The sequence below is a fragment of the Aquila chrysaetos genome, chromosome 6 (assembly GCF_900496995.4).
Source record: "Aquila chrysaetos chrysaetos chromosome 6, bAquChr1.4, whole genome shotgun sequence".
NCBI classification, from domain to species: domain Eukaryota; kingdom Metazoa; phylum Chordata; class Aves; order Accipitriformes; family Accipitridae; genus Aquila; species Aquila chrysaetos.
The window spans coordinates 43,966,760-43,985,052 of record NC_044009.1 but is presented as its reverse complement, the minus strand read 5'-3'; the positions used below and the strand labels follow the sequence as shown (position 1 = coordinate 43,985,052).

At 37.9% G+C, this 18,293-nt stretch overlaps 1 protein-coding gene across 2 annotated transcripts in view; it reads right to left on the bottom strand.

Moving 5' to 3' along the window:
- Window positions 1–4,614: 4,614 nt before the first annotated feature.
- Window positions 4,615–18,293, bottom strand: part of CCDC93 (coiled-coil domain containing 93) — a 53,490-nt gene continuing 39,811 nt past the window's right edge. For both annotated transcript variants that reach the window (XM_030017812.2, XM_030017811.2), the window contains exons 19-23: window positions 16,660–16,742; window positions 12,472–12,509; window positions 10,960–11,044; window positions 7,014–7,127; window positions 4,615–5,786 (exon numbers count right to left, since the gene is read on the bottom strand). In XM_030017812.2, coding sequence (XP_029873672.1) covers window positions 5,733–5,786; window positions 7,014–7,127; window positions 10,960–11,044; window positions 12,472–12,509; window positions 16,660–16,742 — 374 coding nt within the window. In that variant the 3' untranslated portion in view covers window positions 4,615–5,732. The remainder of the gene's footprint in view (window positions 5,787–7,013; window positions 7,128–10,959; window positions 11,045–12,471; window positions 12,510–16,659; window positions 16,743–18,293) is intronic.

Sequence of the window (18,293 nt, the reverse complement as noted above, 5' to 3'; positions counted from 1 at the left end):
CTGGCTTCATACTCACCCAGAAGCGATGAGAAACAAGTGGAGCTTTCATTTCACTGCAGTGCAGTTTTAGAAAGCTCTTAACAAAATCGGCTTCCCACACTGGCTCTGTGCATGTCTGTGTTTAGAAGAGCAGTGGCACATACTCAGGATTTAAAATCCTGGATTTTAATCACATGGAATCTGAGCTTAGTGTAGGGGAAAGAAATACGTTATCTGGCCTAACCTGCTGGATGCTGCTTCCCGCTTAAAGCCAGAAATGGCATTACCATCCCTGGCCTTCTGCACAGCAAGCACAGAGTTTTACCACGGATTTCTGTGCCAAACCCAGTAACTTGGTGCAATGGGAGCATAACTGTTGGCTAGTCATCAACCTTGATTAAAAAAAGTTGGAACTGTGGATAATTTTTTACTTCCCTTGGTACTTCATTTCTGTGATTAATTACTCTCATTATTAAAACTTGCAACTTGATTTTAATTGAAAAAAGAGGAAAGAGTAAAATCAAGCATGCAAGCATTCCTCTTTCTGGCACTGCAAGCCTTAGAGTTTAGATCTTATGTCATTGCTGTATTGTTATCCTTGGCTTCAAGATGGACCAAAGAAAATACAGAAAGTACAACTCGCATGTGAACTAAAATAAGTGATGGAATATCTTGAATATCCAAATAGGGAAAAAAAAAAAATCAGCTATTCTAAAGAAACATCATTTGGCAGTGCTTAGATATATTTGGGGAAATAAATGACCGTACAAGTTGCCAGTTTAGAGTACCCCAGTCACCTCTGCTTGTGCAGAGTGAACAGGTAGTTTTAATTTTATTTCCCGACACTGAAGCTGCTCCTAGAAGAACTCACGGGAGACTACTGCTCAGCAGAAAGGCACGGCTGTATCCTGCAGCAAGGCTCCGAGAACCCTGCAGCTATATTGAAATTAAGGCCTCGCTTTGTTGTGCTGTTGGAATCCACAGATTGTGCAGAAATCAAAGAGCTTTGTGAAGCTTTTTTTGAAGATGAACGTGAACAGAAAATGCTAATAACTTTCTATGCTCCTCCTCTCCTCAAGAGACCCACATCCATGCCACAGCTTCCACAATGAAAGCTCTTCAGTAATAATTATTGTACCCAGGAGTTCCTGATCTTTCAGCGGTACTTCAGTCTCCCCTTCTAAACAGCAGTTTTACACGAGAATTCCCAAGCCCTTCCTACATGAAAACTGATGCAAAAAAGAGATGAAGGGTCTGGCCCCGAGGATACACGTTGACAAACCCCTGTGAGCAGTACCGCATAAGCTAGTCTACACCACAGTCACCGAGACACCCGGTATTGGGAGCGGGTGATGAGGGGAACGTGCTGCTGGGCACGAAGCAGCCACCACCCTGGCTGAAGAGCTGGTGAAGAGGCAGCGCCTGCCTCCAGCTCCAGGGACCAGAGCCCGCGTAGCTCCGATGCCGGCTGCCGGAGTTTGCACAGGCTGCAGCCGTGGCTGTGTAGGCACTGCATGAGTAAACAGGCTTGTGTTCATTAATTTTTTTAGATAAAAGACTATCCTAAGAATATGTCATCCACCATCCGAACGAGTAAGATTTGTATATCGCCTTGTACGTGTGACCTACTTACATGCCTAATATAGCAAAGCTGGCTCTAAGGAGGTGGGTGTACCAGCAAAGCACAACTCTCCAGCTGTCTGTTTTGCACGAGTACCAGCAGCTATACAACGCGGGACCTAAAAGAAGTAATAGCCTTTCTCTCATGCAAGTGATTTTATGTTTCTAAAGAAATTTCAACAGAGTTTTGCTATCTCCTATATGGCTGGGTATACCCATACCATAGCGTCACCAGATAATAAAGAGTACAATGTGCTACTTTGCCACACAGTAAAATGGTTTTGCGCGTCATACATTTCTCCCCTATCAAACGCTGCTTGCTTCAGGAACCTACACACTAAGGTCACACTTCAATAATAATTTTTCATGAAATAAAGAGAAAGAAGGGAAGAAACCCTAAAAAAAAAATATTGGCCGCATTTTAACTTGCCTTCAAAGATTTTCTTTTATTCAAATTAATAGTGACTTGGTGCAGTACTCCATTCATTTTGATATACTGTAACAAAAAGATTATCTGGATTTTGTCATGTTTGGATTAGGTGTATGTCACTGATTTCACTCTCAAAAGATATTTTACAAGTGCACTTGTGGAACTGCATTTAAAGAAAGCTGTCACGGTCTAAAAGGTAAGTGTATGCCTTAAGTTCAGAGACTGTCTCAGCTTCTGAAACAAAGAGGAGACTTACTTTACAGCAGTTTATTCATCAGCATATCAAAATAATTAAATTTATTTAAATGTAAATTAAAGCTCTGAACAGGCTCTGTCAAATAGAAAAAGAAAAGAAATTTTGCTACAAGTCCTGTAAATGTTATTTTACAAGCCTGGTAACACCAAATGAATTCAAGGCAAGATCTTTCTCATTAAACAGTCACAGAAATCCAGCAATACTGAGGCAAAATTCTGAGAAACTCTTAGCTCCTCCGTAGCAACCAGCTCAAATGGAGAATTAAAAGAGGTTCTGCTTGCTATATGTTTGTATAGTCCTTTGCATACATACATCTACACTCCCAGAATTTAATGCCTCAGCTGTACAGCTCCAATCACCAAACTGGGGGCATTAAAAATATTTTTAATTCTGTAGATCAAAAAATTAGTGTAATAATTATACAAAAAGACCTTAAATCTCTAGCAAAGACATGGTACACACTGAACCTTATTGACTTAGAGGAAAATAACCACTTCAAAGCACTGCCCTCCTTTCTTTGAAATCTCCACTTAGAAGTGACCTCCTGTCACTGCCCTTCACATTGACAAATAGCTGTCAATTTTGGCTTTCAGTAAAATGGTAACTCAGTTGTTTCTGTTTAGCAGGACTGTTGTGTTTATAGCGTTAAAGCATCTTGGATACAGTTCCCCAAAATCACCTCCCCACGAGTAGCCATAGCACAACATGTACTTGTTCCTCCACACTAAAATTGACTGAGGACAACCTGATGTAATGGTTAAGCCTAGCAGTCATTAAGTTAAGCAGGAGGAGGAATGAAGTTGGCTATTAGAAGTGCCTCTTTCATTTTGGTTCCTCCCCAGGTATCAGAAGAAATGGTACCCCCATATACAGCCTCCAACAGAAAGCAAGGAACAGCTCATGTAACATTTTCCATACCTCTCCAGCCTTCTTCCTCTCATTTTTACACCGGGATCTGGAAGCAAGGATAGTGTCCAGCTGTCCTAGATTTCCATCTATTGTAGAAAGAAATTGACTCATTACAGTAAGTTATAATCTGGACTCTGATTTATTTTCTATGAGCAATAACTGGATCTTCACAAACCCCAGATTTAAATATCTTAGTCAAAATCACTAGCTCCTAGCCAGAGCAGTGGATCTAATGTTTTTCCATTCCATGTCGAAGTTTCCAGGTTACAGTGTTTGTAACAGGTAAGCATGAAGTTTAATGTTATACTGAACAATCACTCACATCATTTATTCTACCTGGAATTTCATTACTTACCCTACCTAGGAAATTTTGCTCAATACTAAAGCAATTTTGATGAAAATCGTAAAACCCAAATTGAAATGTCCATTAAAGTTATTTTTTTTAGAAGTGCATGGTATGCAAATACATCACAGCTTGAATTCACAAACAGGTTATCTTGGTGCCAAAGTGAAATTATTCGATTTAAAAATTACAAAGAAAAAGAATTACAGTTTTTATCAAGGGCAAAGTTTGTAGACATAAATAATGTTTCCTAATATCAAAGCTGACTACAGAAAGTCTGCAAGTAGCACTCAATGCAAATTTCCTTCTTTGAAGGAACTCTTACAGTACATTTTCCTTCTTTGAAGGTACTCAGAATGTAATTTTGCCTTCATTATTTCACTAGCTCTAGGAAGACTCACTTTTTGAATACATACAAGAGGAGCAGCCTGTATATATTCTGCCACTAACTAGTGTGGGGGAATAAGGTACCAGCTGGCTCAGTAGAAAGGTTTTCTTTCTGTTTGTACTGAAGGAACAGGAGAAGTGTTTCAGGTTGTCACAAAAACACAGTCTCATCTATGAGAAGGTACATCACATTGAACCTAGTCTACCACAGTTCTGGTAGCTCACTGCATTTTACCTGGACAGTACATGAACAATCTCTTTATGCAAGGCTTAACAAATGCCTATGTTCTTCCATTTTCAATGCTACAGAGTTTGCACAAATTCACATGCTAATATCAAACCTTCCATTGTATTCAAAAGGAGTGGAGTCAGGTATTGTAGTGTGACGAACTCGTGCCGTCTCCACTGAGAATTCTGTATCTTAAGCTGATGCTTATGGAAGACAAATACAACCCTCCACGGACCTCCTTTGCATATACCAGGTTTGATAGTTTGTGCCAAACACCAGAACACCAAGCTTACCAAAAGCAGCAAGGGAAAGCAAAATGTTACTGATTGCTATGTGACACATGAAAACATCCGTATGAGTGAATATTGACACAATTCATCTTTTAATGCACTCGTAATTCAAAAGCATATTAAAGTTTCTAAAGCAAGTTCCACCTTAAAAATACAATAACAGAAGGTCACTGGATTGCAAACATTCTTTATTTTATATTCGCTGCCATAGAAAGTAAATCAACCAGCACTGTCATCAGTGTTACTGGGAAAAAGAACATGGTTTTTCTTCTCCTGAAGTTGTGATGTACATTAAGAAGTCAGTCCAAAATCCTGATGTTAAGTACAAAAAGCAACTGTTTGAATTATAAAATACTGTATATACAGATAGAAAAACGTTTCAGAAAGTGTTCCACAAAGTTTCTGAAGTTTCAAGGGCAAATCTTCAGCAGGGTAAATAGGTTGTTGTCTTCAAAAGGTGAGCATCAGTTCATTTGAGCAGAACGTCTGAATCTGTATCTTCCTATATTAAAGGTGAGACAGACTTTGATTTTCATCCCAGCCAGGGATAACATGATGGTCCTAGTGATTAAGGTGTTCTTTCCTGGAATTATTAATTTAACAAGCACACTCTCTCTATATAAAAATGAAATTTCAAAGAAATTTATACAACAGCTAGACTTTATAAAAATATAGATCTATAATTTTACACCAGGAATTATCCAAGGTAAGTTTCCATTTTCTTATGTCTTAACCGTTAGAAATTAATTTTTACCCTTTGGAATCTTATCTATGGCTAGAGAGTAAATTAAAATAATATGAAGTTATTAAGTGATGAAGAGAGTTTCAAGAATCTCATTCTGTTGAGTTTTTTGGCCAAAATTAACAAACCATTGCATTCTGCAGTGCTCATCTTGTGGTACTGGACATATTATTGACAGTACATATCTACTTATTCCAGAATCTTGACCTAATTCAGTGTTAAAACCCAAATAAGAAGCATCCCCATTGTCCTTACTGTGGAAAAAAAACCAAACGCAAATAAATAAAATTAGACGATATTTCTATTTTGCTGTACTGCATTAACTCTTTACTGTTTAGTGGAGGCAATAATGAATAATACAGCCATGTGATGAAGGAATGTGAAACTGAATACATACTGGAAAAAACCAGACTTTTACAGCTGTGTGTATATATATTTTTTATATATATATATCTATATATATCTACATTGCAGTTTTAACTGTCACCTCACAAAAGAGATTCAATGGACTGAACAATCATCTATAAACTTCACCAGCTGGAGTTCTTCAGGAAGAACTAGCTTTCAGCTTGGACAGCAGCATTTCATTCTTACGGCATTCCTGTTAACAGAAAGCAAACAGGTGAGGAGGTAGTTGCTCTTACCTCTACTAGTTATATCTTCACATCAGCAAAACTAAACCCTTTTATTTTGAAAGGTCTCCAAAATCCAACATAGTCTGGAGTGAGTGATGAGCTGAAGATAATTCCGATTCATCCATAGTGTTATTCCAATGGTAATACTCATTAAACTTTATGACATTCAAGCCAAAAGGAATGCTGCTTGACCATTCATCTAAAGCTGTTACAAGCAGCAAAAGCAAACCCACCTTTTTACTTATAAATTGAATAAATCTGAAATTGAGATTACTTTTAGGTGATCTGGAACTTCACAAGACACTTTGCAAAAAAGTCAGTGTTCAGGGAACAACTCTAGATCAAGAAATACATTTACGTAAGTACATACCACCTGTTTTCAACACCACAACCATGACTTCATTTAAAGGACAGGAAGGTTAAGAAGTTCCCTTACAAGGCAGTGGAAGATAAACGGCTTATTTATGCCTCCACCGAAAAAAAAAAAAAAAAAAAAAAAAAAATCCACCTGATTTCTCCACCTAGGACATAAAATTCTGTATGTCAGAAAACTAGCTGAACAGTCTGTCATTCTCCCAGAATACACTGTCTGAAATAGGAAGAAACTGTCTCAGAACAAAGTAGGACAAATTACAGAAAGATGTTTTTCCTCAAACATCTGAAGCCAAATGACAATTTTGCCTGGCAGCACTACTTTGTCATTCATTATCATGGAGACAATAATTAACAGAAGCACATTATGATGAAAAGCTCGGGAACAGCTAAATCAATGAAATGTTAAACAGTGCTTTCACAGTGGTGAGAAAACAAGGCTGGTTCCTAAAGGTATCTGTAACTACTGAGACTCTGGATTACCCCCCTTATTCACACATTTCCACAACCCTCTTTGCTCCAATACCTAACTGCTCACAGATCTTCAAGAGATTCCATTTTGAAACCCACATATACAGCTTGCTCGGTAACAAATTGTCCTTCCCCTGTAACACGGAGGGGTGCTAGTCTATCAGTGAGGAAAGAATTTCCAGAATCAAATTCAGAGTCCAAGAATCATGTGGAGATAACCACCAAGAGACAATGTGAATATGGTGTGATATGCATCATATCAGGAAATCTTGTGCATATATTAATGCACAAGTCAAGCCAAAATGGGTCACTGAACACTTGACAGTTTACATTAGCAAAAATGTTCTTACCTCTTTAAATTCTTTCACTGTTTTAAAGTAAAGCCTCTGTTTCTCTAGAAGCTCTAAGTATTCATCATTCAACTGGTCTCTTCGCATTTTGTTTTCTTGCTTCTTCTTTTCCATCTGTTGGTATACAGGAAGGATAAGAGATCATACACTGTATAAGGAATACACACACAGACACACATATATACTGTATAAGGAACAACTCTATATAATAGACAATGGGAGACAGATGCTTCATAAATGATACCCCTGGCTCATGCTTTAAATGCAACGAACGTTGAGGCCAGGTCTTAAAAAAAAAAAAAATTAAAAACCTAATGCTGAAGTCTCAGTACCAGTGGCACTACAGGTAACATTCAGAATTAAACTAAGGCTCACATCTCTGCAAGCCAGGAATCTTGCTCACTGAACAATCCTACCACAACAATGACACAGTGAAATTAATTTAAAAAAAAAAAAAAAAAAAAAAAGAAAAAAGAAAGGTTTTTGATGCGACACTGAGATCTTGTCTTAATTGTTTTGTTAGTTGTATCAAACAGGGAAGGCAGGAGACATCTTTGCCTTCCAAAGAAATGCTGTACTTGCTCAAGACCCACACGTAAGCAATCTCTTTTATTTTCTCCTTGTGCCAAAGTTGTGACAAATGTAACTTAAGTCCCTAAACCTGAAGAGGACTGGTTCTTATTATAGAACAGACTGCCTTCCTCTCAGGTGTAGTTCTAATGAAGTTCTTCCATCACAGCATCATAGACAAGTTTGCTGCTAGTCTAGAGAGTAAATTTTCCCTCCCTCCCACTGGTGCTAGGGCACAACCACATAAAAAGCCCTGTTGTATTCCTCTCTCCCCAGATTAATTTTGCATTCTCTCCAACACACTTTTGCCTCCTAAATTTTGACAGGGAAAAATGCAATTCTAAAAACTGCAAGAATCCCCTGAAGCCCAAACAAGCAGGTAATTCCACAGCTGCAGAACTCACGGTATTTCTAGATTTAGGTATCAACATTGATCTTATTGATTCTTATGCCTAAAAGAAATCAGCAGATCCCAAACTCTCCCTGAGTATGAACACTGCTAAGAAGGTACATCTCCTTTACAAAGCCAGCTGCTGTCTGAAACATCAGGGAATCTCTCCTAACATAACTTATCAGGGCCAGTAGGTTTTTAAAGTTATGCTTGAGGAAGAAAAAGCATCACGTATTAATACAGAAAAAAGCATTTTCACATGCATCCTATTTCTTTAGGATAAGGCTAAAAAGAACATTGCTAAAACATCTAGGAACTAGATTCTTGTGAAGAGATAAGGTCCCTAGTACTATCCTTTGATAAACTGCTTCCTTTATGCATGACCATGACAAATCTCTCAACATGCTCCTCTCAGTAGAAACTGGCCTGCTCTGTCCTCAGAAAGTCTCATGAATATCTGTTATCACATCGAAATGCTCGTTCGCAAGTTACTCCTTCTTGGAAACAAGTATGTCTGATTTCTCCTTAGGCGTCTTTTACGATGCAGTTACAATATGACGGGCTTTGAAAACTGAAATTTCTCTTCAGGTATAAGGTCTTCAGGGCTGTACAGAAAACAGTTAAAGTGGATGTACTTCAAGAGTGAATCGTGAAACTGACTGTGAGCACTTCTAATGCACTGCAGACAGAAGTTGAATGAGTAAGACTAAACCATCACGGGGATGAATAACCCTTGCAGCGTACAACTAGCCTGTCTGTTGAAAAAGTCATCTGACAGACATTTCCTAAGTGAAGAATAAGAAAACCTTTCCTTTTGCTGCAGAGCTGTTCCCCAAGGAACCATGTGAATTGTTAAAACTTTCTTAGCATCCATTTGTTGTCAGTACCTTCACTGGCATTGAGAAATCAACTATTAGAAGGTACTGAATTATTATCTACACCATCACTAACAACCAATTTTTTTCTCTCAATCGAGATAAGCTTAGCTTTTTCATTCAGAAACTCTTGTTTTTCTCCATTAGTTGTAATTGCCACCTCCTGCTGATTCAGACACCTACACCTAGGAATGAAATGTCACTTGTGAACCCTCTCACAATATGCAAGTGGCCAAACTGCCAGTGCAGGAACCCAGCAGAAGTGATGTGAGCTGCCATTGCTTTCAGCAACCATCAGGGATGCTGAAATTGTATTCTCCCCCAAAAGAATGAGCCATCTGACTTGATAGTTCCGATTCACTTCCCTCTCCCTTATCTGTACATGAAGCAGCTGAAACTTTTGATTTCATTTGAGAATACGTTAAGAGAGTCCAGAATGATTTTATGGACTTCAAAGATTTAAGAGTTCAATTGCAAGAACCTGAAGTCAGTCACAGCAGAGCTCTCAGTCTGCTTTCACTCCTTGCATCTGCTGTGCTGTTACCCACTTCTGTGTGCGTAATGGAGGACAAGACAGAAAACAAAACACTGAACTCCTGTACAGTTTCAATTTAGGGCAGTTGCTTGCTGCAGCAATTAAAATAATGGTTTTTTTCCAAAAGAAAGAAATGTAATTATCTTCAAGTTCATCTTCACTAGTCAGAACTGCACTGTTCTAAAGTATTTTCATAATCTCAGTTTGACACCGAGTCACTCATTATGTCAACAGCCTTGAAGACAGAAAGATGATCCATCCATACGACCACCAATATCACTATTCTTTCTGCTGTCATTTTGTCCTCTCTGAAAATAAGAGGTCAAGCAAATAAAAATAATTCATTGCAAAAAAAGGCAATGAACTAGCCACCTCTTTGAACACATCAGTCTATAGTAAATGTCATACATTTTTATAGTAGAGTTTACTAGTGTGAAAGAGCTTTACTACAGCTTGAGTTGCATCCCATTCTGTTTTTTCTATATACATGCTCATCATATTTTGTACCTGAAGTTTCTATTTAGCTATTGAGATAAAACAGCCCAATACCCGGAGAGACTGCACTTTCAGTACACACTCTAGTATATATCGATTCATAGTCTATCATACTTCCATTTAAACTCAAATAAAGAACAGCTATAATCTACTACCAAGAATTTTCTGGCTCTATAGAGAAAAGAAACTCAGAGCCCCTTTACGGGACTTAGGAAAATATGCCTAAGTTCACATATGAAAATAAAAGAGTGAAACAACACAATAGCTACAAGTTAGTAACTGCCATTATCGAGAAATACTTCAGCCTATCCATTGTATGCAAATATGCCTGTGGACAGCTTTACTTGGAGCCACTGCTGGACCTCACCCTTGCATTGCCCCAAGATCACTTCACACAAGTCCACTGAGACTGTGCTTTTACAAAATAGCCCCCAAATGTTACCAGCAGTTTTGTCTTCTCTGAACGAGCACTGGGGCTCTGCTCACCCACAAACCCCTTTCACTTGCTATGTGGACACAACACACTCATCATCAATGCTGAGCCTTTTCTAAATCAGGTTAAAACCAATAAAAACAACGAAAAAACACCCGAGTGGATTCAACAACGTGTCAGATGAGTGCTGCAACTGGGACAAAGGAAGCTGATGATTGGGACTCTGTGAGGTGCTGCTGACCCTCTTCAGCAGCAGAAAGCAGCTTCAGTCAGATCCAGCTGCCTGAGAAACCGTGCCTGAGACACAGGTCTGACTCTATCCATGCCATCCAAATGGAAAAATTCTCATTTACTTCAGTGACATACAGCTGTTTCAAGCATCTAAAATCACTACGCTGCCAATAATGAAGTTAAGGGGTATAAGCTTCCTGACAGGAAAGAGGTGTTACAATACCTCTGTTCTACTCTATTCATTAACATTTTAGTGGTGAGAAGTTTCTTATGAATGTGAAAAGAAATAATACTTGTTAGTTGCTTGCTTAATTTGCACCTCATGTAATGGATTTCTCCATGCACAGTTATTATCCAAGAGGCTTTTCTGAAGTAATTCCCAGGCTCTAGCAAAGAAAGTGAGAAGAGTCTCAGACCTTCATTCGATTCTGTTTGATGCCTTCTACAATCTGCTCCATCTGTCGTAAAAACTGCTCACGAGAACCAGAAGATGCCATTGCTCTGGAAAGAAAAAAAAAAAAAGATAACTAACAGGGATGTGGGACAACTTGTCTCATCTACTGTTGTCTTGCATATTTACCCATGTCCAAGGATTCACATTGCTTAGTGTTCTATGTAAAAAATCATCTTTTTAATCACTGATTTCAAGTAACAGTGCAGCCCTTCAGCTGGTATAAACTATCAAAAAGATGGGAACAGAGAGTACAGAGCTCATCACAAGTGTTCTCCCTATCAGCTCAAGTCTATTCCTTTCTCTCATGTGTTGTACAGAAATAAATTGCTAGTAACTAACCAAAAGCACACACTTTTAAGAAAAGCAGATGTTGTGAATATTAAGAAGGCAAGCAGAGGACTAGAAGATCAGCAAATATTCTAAAAAATAAATTCACGCCCTAATAGGGAAAGCCCAGAAGTAATTTTAGACCTGTAACATATATCTTAAACAGATTAAGAAAAATAAACCAAAGAAAATACAATCCTCCCACACACACCCACCCAACAAAAAAACCAATCCAAAACCCAGTTGTCAGTTACAGTATTGGTTTCTATTGACTGGACAGAATCAAAAGAATCTCATCACTGAAAAAAACAGATCTACAGTCCCTGCTGCAAAGGAAAACATCTGAAATACTTATTCCTAGTTCTGTTGTAATTAAAAGTTTTGGATATCACAATAGGAAAAAAACCACCCATAAAATATCAAAATTTCTGACAAAACACAGAAGGACACAAGTGTATAGAAGCAAGTGAAGAGATAGTTACTCTGGGGAAAAAAAAAAGGCAGCTTAGAATTTCACAGCAGAATTAGAAAAAAAATATAATCAGAAGAATTGTTTAAAATTATTAAATGGCCATCGCCTCCCCCATGACTCTCCTGAACTGTACTGCTGTGACAAAAATTCATACTGGACTTCTTTTTCTGAAGTCAAAAAAACACAGAGAAAAATAAATGCTAGCAGCATAACAGACTGATATTTGACCTCAAACTTCCAAGAGAACCATGACTTTACCTAAAGACTTCACACTATATCAAAACCTTTAAATACAGAGTTAGTTTATAATAAACATGTCTGAAATATGTCCAAGTCTAATGTTTTGTACATAATGTAATAACCACAACTTCACAAAATGGAGAAAAATATTTAAATTAATGCCAGGAAAATTATGACCGAATGATTTCTTTCCACAACTGCAACTGAAAAGCCAGATATTAAAAACATATGTTGGCTATAAAAGTTAGGTAATTCCAAGTCTGTGATTCCTCAAACATTGGCTTAAACAGAATTAATAGAGTATTTTATAAAGCAGTTTATGTTTATAGAAATTTCTAACAGATTTTTAGTCTCTGCAACTCATGCCCACTCCCATTTTTCCAACCAACCATATGACTCATTGCAACTATCAAGAGAAAAAGGACCATTACTTACTGGTGAAAGTTGTCATGAATAGAATTCAGTAAGTTAACCTGTGAATTAGGAAAAAAAAAAGAAAATAAGAAGAAAATATACATTTGTCCTTTTTGGTCTGAGTTTTCACAGACAATAAAATGATATGTAGTTCAAAAAATTGACTATATAGATATTGCCCTGGCAAGCATCCAGCTGTATGAAAATCACCATGAGCTTGCTTTCAGAAGAGAAACCATGATCCTTTTGTATTAGTAAAATCTATCCCAGTGGAGGAGCCACAGAAAGCAGAATGAGACGGCTATAAGCACATGCATGGCAGAATCTGAAGTTGTTCCTGACCTTTGAAAAATTCAAACAAATTCTGAACAGACTCCAAAGCAGCTAAGATGCTTAAGAATTCCTGTTACTTAGAGGAAAGATATTACTGCATGACTCATCAATATTAGCCAAGTCCACATCCCTGCCTCAAGATATTTCCAGTAAGCATGCGTTTAAGAATGTAATTGCAGTTTATATCACAAAACATTCAAGTCATGAAAAGTAATACTGCACAGCTATTGCACAGTAAGAGTGCTGATGAGTTACATTACAAACAGTAAAATCACTGTATAAACCCCAAAATTCAAAGACGTTATGAAAAAATGAGTTTAAAAGATTTTAAAAATGAATCTTTCACAAAATATGATTAAAACATGAACCATAGTCACAGAGACCTTTCGTGTCAGAACTATAACCTTTACAGCCAAAATTCCACTGTATAACAATTCCTGGTATTGTTATTTTAAAGCAATTACACTCAGCGGATTTTATGAAACGGTTGGTTTTGAGAGGAGAAAAAAAAAAGGGGGGGGACACAAAAAAAAAGTGCAAGCATATTCTAGAAATCTTTGTGAGGCACAGATGCCAAAGGTGTCTTTTGTACATTACTAGATAATATTTACTTGCTGAAACTTTGGTTCTAATATTAAATGAAACACAAGGAAACCTCATACATTTAACAGAGTTACGACTGCATTAGAAGACATTCAGACCTCTCTCTTGTGATTGACATCAAGCTAAAAGAAACTCTTGATCAATTTATTTGTCTTTTGAAATTATATCCATGTAAGTTAAGCTTGGAACTCAAAAAAACCCAACCAAAAAACAACCCAACCAAAACCCCCCAAAAAGGCATTGAATTATATTGGCAAGAGTACTCCCAATTTATACAACAATGAAATACATCTGCTCTGTATTCTGTCAGCTGTTTTTTATGTGCCCATTTAAAAAACAATCTCTATAGACTTTTTAAATTTGCAGGCTTGCCCTCAAAAAACAGAAATAAAAAAAAATAAATCTGTATTAAACTCTAAACTGGGGAGAAGTTAAAGTAATATGAATTCTATAGCTGCTACTTAATGTAGTATTTTAAAGCTGATATATTGTTACCTGCAACCTGCTTTATTATATATTATGAATACATTTCACCATTTACAATAAGAAAATAAAAACAATGAAAGACCACAGAAAAACAAAGCATGTGATTATCTTCTTACAGACTTAGGTAAGGCATTTGCCAGGACCGCTGGCAGCCATTATACCATCCACTCTTGCACGGGGATGGAAGTTTTACAGCTAGGGTTCCCCAATATTCAGTATGTAACTGACATTACATGGCATCATCATTGTTGGTTTGTAAGAAGTTGATTTTTGAAAAACTTTCAAGGAAAATTCTTAATGATATTTTCAGGAGACAAAAAGGTAAGTTACACCACTAATTCCAAGACAGTTTATTTGAGGCTTTTAGGGACCATCAGGTAGAGTAACTTTTAGAAACAGCATTGTCTCATGCTAAACTGAAACCTCTCCCAGAAATTAGGTATTTCTGGAGCACATGACAATCATTATTGCAGGTTAAACTTTGGTAAGATCCTGCTTTGGACCGATCACCGACCTAACTCAAAATATATATATATATATATATACACATCAATGAAAAAAGCCATAAGGCTCAATTCAGTGCAGAACTTGAGATGTTTTTACATGTTATTTACATGTGTTGTTAAATCACCTAGTCACAGAAGTTACTTTTAAATTTATTGTGATGCAACTTGGATTCTGACAACATTCATAGAGCAGTACAATACTTTACTGCAAAAGAAAAGGGCCAGATCTACCCTGACACTGCAGTGGTGCCTTAAAATACTTCTATCAGGGTAAACTGCGGAAAGGAAAGTTAAAGTTTAAGATGGTAGTGTTAAAACAGTATCCTGAGCTGTGGGGTTTTTTTCATCATCCTGGCCTCCAGAAAATCTGTAAGAAGCCCAGACTTCTACACTTGCCAAAGAAAAAAGGTATTATATCTCTGAGTAAGTTCTGCACAGTAGAACATCGGTGAGCTTTCTAGCAGACTCCCATGGAACACGTCCTGGTTTTGGCTGGGTTAGAGTTCATTTTCTTTCTAGTAGCTGGTATAGTGTTACATTTTGGGTTTAGTCTGAGAAGAATGTTGATAACACACTGATGTTTTCATTTGTTGCTAAGTAGAGTTTAGACTAAGTCAAGGATTTTTCAGCTTCTGATGCCCAGCCAGCAAGAAGGCTGGAGGGGCACAAGAAGTTGGGAGGGGACACAGCCAGGGCAGCTGACCCAACCTGGCCAACGGGGTATTCCAGACCATGTGATGTCATGGCCAGTACATAAACTGGGGGGAGCTGGCCGGGGTGGGGGGGTTGGGGGGGGATCGCTGCTCAGGAACTAACTGGGCATCGGTCAGCAAGTGGTGAGCCATTGCATTGTGCATAACTTGTTTTATATATTCCAATTCTTTTATTATTATTGTCATTTTATTATTGTTATCATTATTAGTTTCTTCCTTTCTCTTCTATTAAACTGTTCTCATCTCAACCCACGAGTTTTACTTTTTTTCCCCTGATTCTCTCCCCCATCCCACTGGGTAGGGGGGAAGTGAGTGAGCAGCTGCGTGGTGCTTAGTTCCTGGCTGGGGTTAAACCATGACACAGCACTTTTTAAGGTTATCAGAATGAAAGCAAGTACACTGTATGCAGCTACTGTAGAACTAAGTAAGAGAATAGGGAAGGGATGAAGTAATTTTTTTCTCCACAGTTAACACGCTCTCGTATGTGCCTAACATTATTCTATGCTGAAGAGCTGTTGTTTGCCAAAGTTCCCCCTGCTCCCCCAACTACCTCTCCTCACAGTTTTACCACAGGTACAGTACATGCAGCATAGGTTAATTGTTAAAGCATACTTCTGTATTTAAACCTATTCCTTCTGCAAGCAACTGTGAGGATCACACACCCTCTAAAGAAGCTACATAAATTAATGATTTCTCTGAATTGAAAAACTGAAAACTATCTAGCACACGTGTTAGAATCAGCTGCTTAAAGGAAGGAATGGTTGCTCATCATCTTCAAAAACAGGAGATGAAGTGTCTTTACACAGAATTTTGACTACTGCTTGTTTCACAAACTAAACAAATATATCTAAGTAATGCAAAACTATCTGTTCTTATTTTATTAGAACAAACAGAGCAGCCTGAAGTATCAGAACATCACATATTTTAAAAGTAATGTCATAATTTTTATCAAGTCTTGACTGCTCCTATTTCTCCACCTTTATTGAAGTCACAGGAAGTGATGGAAACTGAAATCACTCGATTAAGTCATCCCCAAGAAAGAGGTGAACTGTATATAGTAGGGAGAGAGTGGAGAGAAACCACCAAGTTGCTTTCAAGAAAAATACTCTTCTGATCCTGATCCGGTAAAATTCTCCAGTGACTTCAGTGTAGGCAGGCTCAGACCCGGAGAACTAACTCTGACATTGCTGACAGCAGCTGGAATTTGCTCTCCAAAGTTACTGACTATAGCATTGGTTCATAATAAAAGATATTGATCAAAAAGAGAAAACGAGGGTAATTTGGTCCTGCAATACCAAGACAGAGATACTTACTAATCAAATGTTACTCGTGTTTTGTGAACACAGTGAGTAGTTCAAACATGCTGTACTAATAGCACTTCTTTTACCACACAGGCCATTTCCCCCTCAACATTAGAAATATTCTTATGAATCAGTTGTTTCATTTTTACTTACAAAGACTGTTAACTCTGCTCTGACAGGACTGAATATGGTGAAAGCCGAGTAAAAGCTCTTTATCTCCTTCTCCACAGACTGAATATTTAGAAAACAGTAATAACATTTTCTTACCTCCTTTTCCAAATATACTTTCTTATCATCCAGTGTATTATAAAGAGTAAAGAACTGCTTCGTTTCTTTGTGAGTTGCTGAGACTGCAAACAAAAAAAAAGGGTAGAATAATAAAAGAGCATGAGGTGAAATGGAATCTGTAAAAATACTTTGTAGGCTTTCTATAATATACTTTCCACTATCAAGAATGGAACACACTTTTTAATACGTTCTGGAAGAATATTCCCTCTGCATGTCAATCTCCAGCAGGGTTTGCAGCTATCAGATTTTACAAGAACACCACAGCTCACTGTTTAAATTAAGCCTCAACTGCTGACAGTCCTTTATGTGAACATATGTTGGCACTATCAGCTGTGCTTCCTTACCACGGTCTGTTCATCCTTCCTTCATAATCTTTACCCTTACACCATACAGGCTGCCATGCTGCTAACAGTTGGCCTTGCGCAGCCTGCCCATGGTGGCAGAGAGGCACAGGCTCGGCAGGGACAGATAGGAAACAGATAATCTGATAGTACTGCGTGGAAAAAAAGTGCATTATACTATATATTTTAAGCTACACTTGTGCAAGAAGCCCAAGAAAGCTTTTACTGTTTCAAAGCCTTTTTTCTCTTCTTACAATTTATTCATGCTGATAGAATTAAATAATACTTTCTTTCCAAATAATACTTTCTGGTTTAGGTGATTACAGCAGATGTTGGTCATAGCTCAGTGGGGGAGGTAAGGCTCAGATATGCACTCCCCTTTGGGCTTACAAGACGATGACTGATTCTCAAATCTGCTGAGTGTTCATCTCTTCTTTAGTTTTTCAACGCCTAAAGAAACCTAAGATATTTGTGATTCCCAAGGAAAGAGTTCAACAGAGAAGGACAGTTGGCAAAAATTACTGTTAATATATTAAGCACTGCCTAGAATCGTGAACCTGGAAAAAACATTTGGGTTAAAAAATATAAACCTGAGTGAAATTATGCTCATTACATTAAACTCTAAAGCCTAACAAGTTGCCATCTTTAAATAAAACCTTTACTGAACTGATACGCTGGACTAAGCTTTTGAATGGAACCACATACTGTAAGCATGACCTCTGTCCTACATCACAACGTCATTAAACATCCAAATTTTTAAAGAAATTCCAACTTTTGATTTGTACAATTCTGTTCTCCAGCTGAAGCCCAACAGCAACCCACAGCTTGAAGTTGAATGTTTTAGTGACAGAAATCCAGCAGTGACTACTTCTGCAGTAGTAAAATGTTCAGGACCAAAGAGCTTTCTCATTGCCACATTATGATTGTGACACATGTTCTGCACGTGCTGTAGCCTTGAGAAACATACTGAGTACCGGGAGCCTGAAAGCACTGAGGAATTCAGGAAAGCCTGAGACAGGTTGACAAAAATTAGTAAGGGCTATTCAGCAGGTTCCACAAAGATTTTCCAAATGCTGAAATCAGGCTGCTTCTTGAAAAACTGCGTGAACACAAGGATCGCCAATAGGCTTGCTTCAGGTGTGCTCTGTTAGTTTGGTTTTTGCAGGACTGCTGCCAAATGGAAGAGGCCTTTCCCAAACCATTTCCTTCGTGCAGCTTTTCCCTTTCTTGCAGCAGCTCTGGTAGTCACAGATCTTTTATGAATGGATTCCA